The 6000-nt window shown below is 33.2% G+C and overlaps 1 protein-coding gene across 1 annotated transcript in view; it reads left to right on the forward strand.

The window, feature by feature from the left end:
- The window catches only part of LOC145266357 (uncharacterized), a 356086-nt gene extending 351516 nt beyond the window's left edge, over positions 1-4570 (forward strand). The window contains exon 2 of the mRNA XM_080122368.1: positions 3056-4570. Within this exon, the coding sequence (XP_079978494.1) occupies positions 3056-3117 (62 nt within the window). The 3' untranslated portion in view covers positions 3118-4570. The remainder of the gene's footprint in view (positions 1-3055) is intronic.
- The last annotated feature ends 1430 nt before the right edge of the window (positions 4571-6000 follow it).

Raw genomic sequence — 6000 nt, forward strand, 5'->3', positions numbered from 1 at the left:
CACAAGGTGGAGACCCATTATTACAAAAAATGTTAATGTGTGTGTGCGTCTGGGCGCGTCTGGGCGCGTGTGAGACAATCAGCAGCAGTCGAGGGATAGCCGGCTAGCGAAAATATAAGCAACAGTTGTTTAAGCACGTATGCAAATTAGTAAGTGTGCGCGAGCTTGCGTCATAAGAAAGGGAGAATAAAATACATTACGTGATTGAGAATAGTAGATGGTTGTATTCGGGGAAGATAGATGTGTAAAAGAGCTATTTATAAAGCACATGTTATATTGTACACCGTTGTAAAGCACGTGTGTGTACGAAAAGACTTTTGAAAAATAATGAAATATGTTGTTTTGGAAGAACCACGAATAAATGTATTTTATTTGTACTTAAAGAAAAATGCCGAGTCGGATTTTTATTTATTTTCTGTTTTTCTTTGTTTCTTGGTTTATTCCTTTGCGACAAACTACCAAACAACTTTTGTGTCCAAGACTTTTGAAGTGTAAAAAAATATCGGTCACGTTATACACACACACACACACACACACACACACACATATTTATTTTTCTACACGGCCACCACTTCTATTCTCAATGCACTTTTGCCAGAAATTCAATAACACAGCCATGCTTCTGACGCACGACAATGACACAGATTGCTTTCTGAAAATCTCTATATGTAATTGGAAGATGAAACTTTCAGTTTATGAATGCATAAGTTCATTCATCTTAACAAAGCAATTTTAAATCCCCTCTGATCCATTTGGGAGAATAAACATGGGAGGCGTTACTTTTAGAAAGACTCGACTATTTTTAGGAAGACTCGATATATATATATATATATATATATATATATATATATATATATATATATATATATATATATATATATATACTTCCGACGTTCTCGGGTAAATTTTGTCGAACTCGGGAATCTGTCTGTCGAACTTGGGAATCTATCGGTCGACTCGGGAATCTGTGCGAAATCTGCGGAAGGAAACTTTCATATAATTCACAGGTTAACATTTTCTAGCCCTAGCAGCCGTCATCAGGTTGAAGTCTTAAATAATTCGCAACTGAATTCTTCGTTATCTCTGAGGATTGAAACGTCAACCTTCAGAAGAATGTCAGAAAGAACCGAATTTTGATTTAGTATATTATCTATTACGCCAGGAAGCTTTACAGTCGCAACAGGATCATGCTACCTTGTAGATTAAATAAAGAAATTCCGTGCAGATTCCCGAGGTCGAAAGAAAGATTTCCGAGTGCAGTAAGATACACTGATTGGAGGTTATACCAGCCGAAACGTTATGCAAATAACACTCAAGATAAGAACAGTCGTCCGAATAATTTAAATTATCCAAATTCTCTAAAAAAAAAAAAAAATGAGAAGCATAATCATTTTCTTTGTATTATCAATAATTTATTTGAGAAATAAAATATATATATGTCTGTAGAAATATATTTTCTTATATATCACTTCTTATTTAAGAAGTTCAATGTAATTACAGAGCAATATAGAGAATAAATGACAAAAAGTTATATTCCAAAATTCATAATGTTGATCATCATATAATGCATTTCTTTAATTCAGTTGACTTATAAAATTCTTGACAGTATCTGTTTCGTAGCGCAAAATCAATCACTTAATTATTATATCAATCAGTGAATCTATTATGCCCTTAACTTATCAGAAGAAATAGCAACAATCAATCCGTCAAAAGGAATTAAAGTGTGATTTGACATGATTAAAATCCGAAATTTTAAAGAGAAGCTGCAAATACCTTTTTATTTTTCCATTACGCCATATTGATTTTTTCCATAATAGATTCACTGATTAATATAATAATTAAGTCATTGATTTTGCGCTACGAAACAGATTTTCTTTTTGTTTTTTTTTATTACATTTTCACCCCAAACAAGGCAGATTGCCACTTTGGTGTAGGGGGCTACTATCAGGGGCAATAACTACTGGGGTACTATGTAGGGATTTGGGCAACAAGATGTTGGTTCACGTTACACTTGAACTTCTGCACGTCAGTACTGTTGGGGAAGAAGGGACTTGGAATGGAATTCCAGAGTCTAGCGGTTCTGGGGAAGAAACTACCGAAGTAGAAAGATCTTTTACATCTAGGGATCTCTACAGTGTGGGGTGGGATTTAGCAGCCTGTCGGGTTTGTCGAGGGTGCTCACGTCGTTGGGGCACAAGTGATTCCAGTTCGTCAGAGCAATCACCATTAAAATACTTGTAGAACAGGCAGAGGGATGCAACATTTCATCGATGGGATAGAGGCTGAAGCTTAGATGCCAGTTCAGGGCCTATCAGGTTTGCGACTCTCTTTTGAACCTTGTCAAGGAGCGAGAGACTAGTAGCAGATGCACCAGCCCAAATGTGACAGCACTACTCCATACATGGGCGAATTGTGGCCTTATAGAGGTACAGGATACTTTCGGGTGTTAGTAGTTTTCTAGCACGGTAGAGAGAGCTCACCTTTCTTGCAGCGGCACTGGCAATGCCTTCAATGTAATTGTTCCAACTCATGTTTCCTGTGAACGTTAGGCCAAGGAGCTTGAAAGATGTACTCTCAGATAAAGAGTCGTTGGCCATTGCTATAGGTGGTAGAGAGGGTTTCTTGTAATTATTGAATGAAACTAGTTTAGTCTTGGCAGCATTGAACGCGACCAACCACTTTTGTCCCCATTCCACCACAGATTGGAGGTCTTCCTCTAGTGTTTCTGCCATTTCTTTAGAAATGTGTTCATTCGTCTTCCTGTCTTGCCTGCCATAGAGTGTAGCGTCATCAGCATATATACCCACAAGAATAAGTTAACTAAATTAAAGGAATAATTGTCAATATCATAAATTTTGGAATATAACTTCTTGTCATTTATTCTCTCTCTCCCTCTCTCTCTCTCTCTCTCTCTCTCTCTCTCTCTCTCTCTATATATATATATATATATATATATATATATATATATATATATACACACTCATTTCTGCTTTAAATTCATTTTTCGAATCCTGCTACTCCGTGTCACGGTTTACTTTCTCTTTTCTATTTTTAGGAGAATGCCTATTGGAAGAAGGAGAAGCAGCTGACCCAAGCAAATCTGATCCGCAATCTTGACCTTCAACGTTGGATTCGGAATCAAAGCGCAGACAATTCTTCCGGCCCAAGCATCAGCAATATGGTCCCATTGTGACAGGAAATGGCTCTAGTACTTCCATTTTGTTTGAGAAAAGACAGTTGGAACATTTTCATCAAAGCATTTCCATTCATGATTAACAATACGAAACCATATCTATTTCCACAAATGCTATTACTATTCTTTATGTTGTTTGAAAATACTCCTATATCGTAAACTATATACTGTATGGCCTCGCCTATATTCAGTTTTGGTCCAGAAAAAGAAGTCAAAAGATCATATTTATTCTCGGAGTGTTTTAATTCTCTAGCCTATTTGAATAAACATTGCATGGCAGACAGAGCTGTTACTGTGGGTTGTGTCGATTTTGAGGCACCTCTAAAATAATTGTGTTTGATACACACTACCAAATGTGATATGAAAATCAAACATATATTTTACCAGCTTTCTAAATCTGATCTAAATAAACTATATTATTAAACCTAAGTATGCGATAATAAAAAACATAATCATGAAATCAAAGAACAGAATCTTTGGCTCAAATTTGAACTCGATCGTTGAAGCTAATTGATCGCCGTCAATTGATTAGATATTCAAGAGAAGACAACTCTTCAAAATATTGTTTCAGAACGTACAATTCTAACGTCTCAAAGCATTTCTTAAGATTCGCATCCATATTTCTTTTCACAGAGATAATATTCCCCTTTTTGTCTTTTTAAAAAAGTGATATTTTGTCAGATATATTATGTACTAGCAGATTTGCATACATTGTCCGGGTACCAAACATGTTGAATTAACTAAAATATATAAAAAGTATGAATCACTTTATTTCTATCCGTTTCTTATTTAAACGATAAAACTATTGCACTTTTAACAATTAATTTCCAAATGAAAGCAAAACTTTTTCTTAGTAAATATTGTTTTGCTTTAAACCACCTTAAAGGCTGTTATGTAGTAAAACCTAATAACTTAACGCGTTGGACCAATCTGACGTTGCTCGGGAATCTTTTACTTCCTTTTTTTCACATACGCCGTATTTTTTCAAAATTATTCTTATTTCAAACATGACTTTTAAAGTTTAAATTAATTATCACAGCATCAACCAACCATTCATTTATCATTTGTAGCAAATTATTGTATAACCAAAATGAAACTTGTTCGGGTAATTTTGTTTTGATTTTTACTTATAAAATCATTAAAAGTTTATTTTTACAAAACTTAATCTATTACTAGATAAGGATTCCCGGAAAATTTCCCAATAAATATGCTTTCAACTAGGCAGCTTAAATGCTACCAAATTCCATTAAACTTGGGAGAGATAACAAAGTTTCGTTCGTTTTTACTATTAACAAAAGAATAAAACGAACGTTTAAAAATAGTCTAGAATGCTGAATTCAATTTATAATAGTATATATATATATATATATATATATATATATATATATATATATATATATATATATATATATATATATATATCATAGACAGGAGATGCTAAAGTTCGTTTTAGTACTCATGCCATGATAATCTTCATTAAATAAATATTCAGTAAATAGTAAAATAAAAACAAATTGAACAATAGGTAAGTTACGCTAATACGAGAAACACAGATGGGACCTGCATATATATAGTGGATTATATGACGTATTCGAAACAAAACCGTTCTTATTTTAAGTATCATTCGCACAACGTTTCTGCCGATGTAACCTCTGATCTCTTTCAAATGTACCTTGTCAAAGTGAATCTTTCTGTCAAACTTGGGAATCTGCAAGAAATTTACAACAAAACCATTTATTCATTCAACGAAGTTAGCATGCTCTTGTGTCCGCAATGAGCCATATATAATAGATAGCAGACTAGATTAAATTCAGTTGTAAGTGACAATCACCTGGAAGATGAAGGTTCAATCCTCAGTGAGGGCGATACGAAGAATACAAATGTGAGTTTCTACTAGGTAATGGCTGACTGAACGAAATCGTGGTTAAATAAATAGTTCCGTTCAAAATTTCGTGTAGATTACCGATTTAGACAGAAAGATTCCCGAGTTCGACAAGATACACCTAAAAAAGAACCGAATGTTATATCGGCCGAAATATGTGAATAACACTCCAGATGAGAACAGCAATCCGAATAATCTTAATAGTCCAAATTATCACCTTCTCAAAAATGTAGAAGCACAAAAATATGATTTATTTTTATTACCTTTTAACAATGTGATTTGCAATGCAATGCTATCAAGATGAGTCAATAATTTGATAAGGATCCACACACATGATGTCAAAATGACGCCAATAAAAACCGTTTACGCATTAGTGTCGTATAAAGATTTAAAAGCGATGATATTTGTAGCTATTTAACGATATTAAATTGTAAATTTAAGATTATATTCTTTTCATTCTTTCTATAAATTTATATTATATATATATATATATATATATATAAAAGTATGCATATATATGTATATATGTAAACGTATATATGCATATATATATAAACGTATATATATACGTTTATATGAGTATTTTATTATGTTAAAATATTGTCATTAATGGAATTGAAAGAGTTATATATATATATATATATTTATATATATAATAGGAGGCCGCCCGGTGCATGTTGTACTTAAAATATAGCCGTAGTTTTAAAAGATCAAAATTAAATAGACAATGACTATTGTGCCATCAGCTGGAATCAAAGCCGAAATAAAATAAAAATATAGCAAGCCTTATTCGTTGCTGTATAACCTAAATGCATACGTATACAAAAAATCGCAAAAAATACAGTTGCTTAACCTATAACTATTAATTAGAAAATGAACAGAAATAATACGGGTATAGTTGACTTACGCCAAGCCAAGCTCAATG

The sequence above is a fragment of the Euprymna scolopes genome, chromosome 1 (assembly GCF_053919585.1).
Source record: "Euprymna scolopes isolate OS-2025 chromosome 1, ASM5391958v1, whole genome shotgun sequence".
Classification (NCBI taxonomy): domain Eukaryota; kingdom Metazoa; phylum Mollusca; class Cephalopoda; order Sepiida; family Sepiolidae; genus Euprymna; species Euprymna scolopes.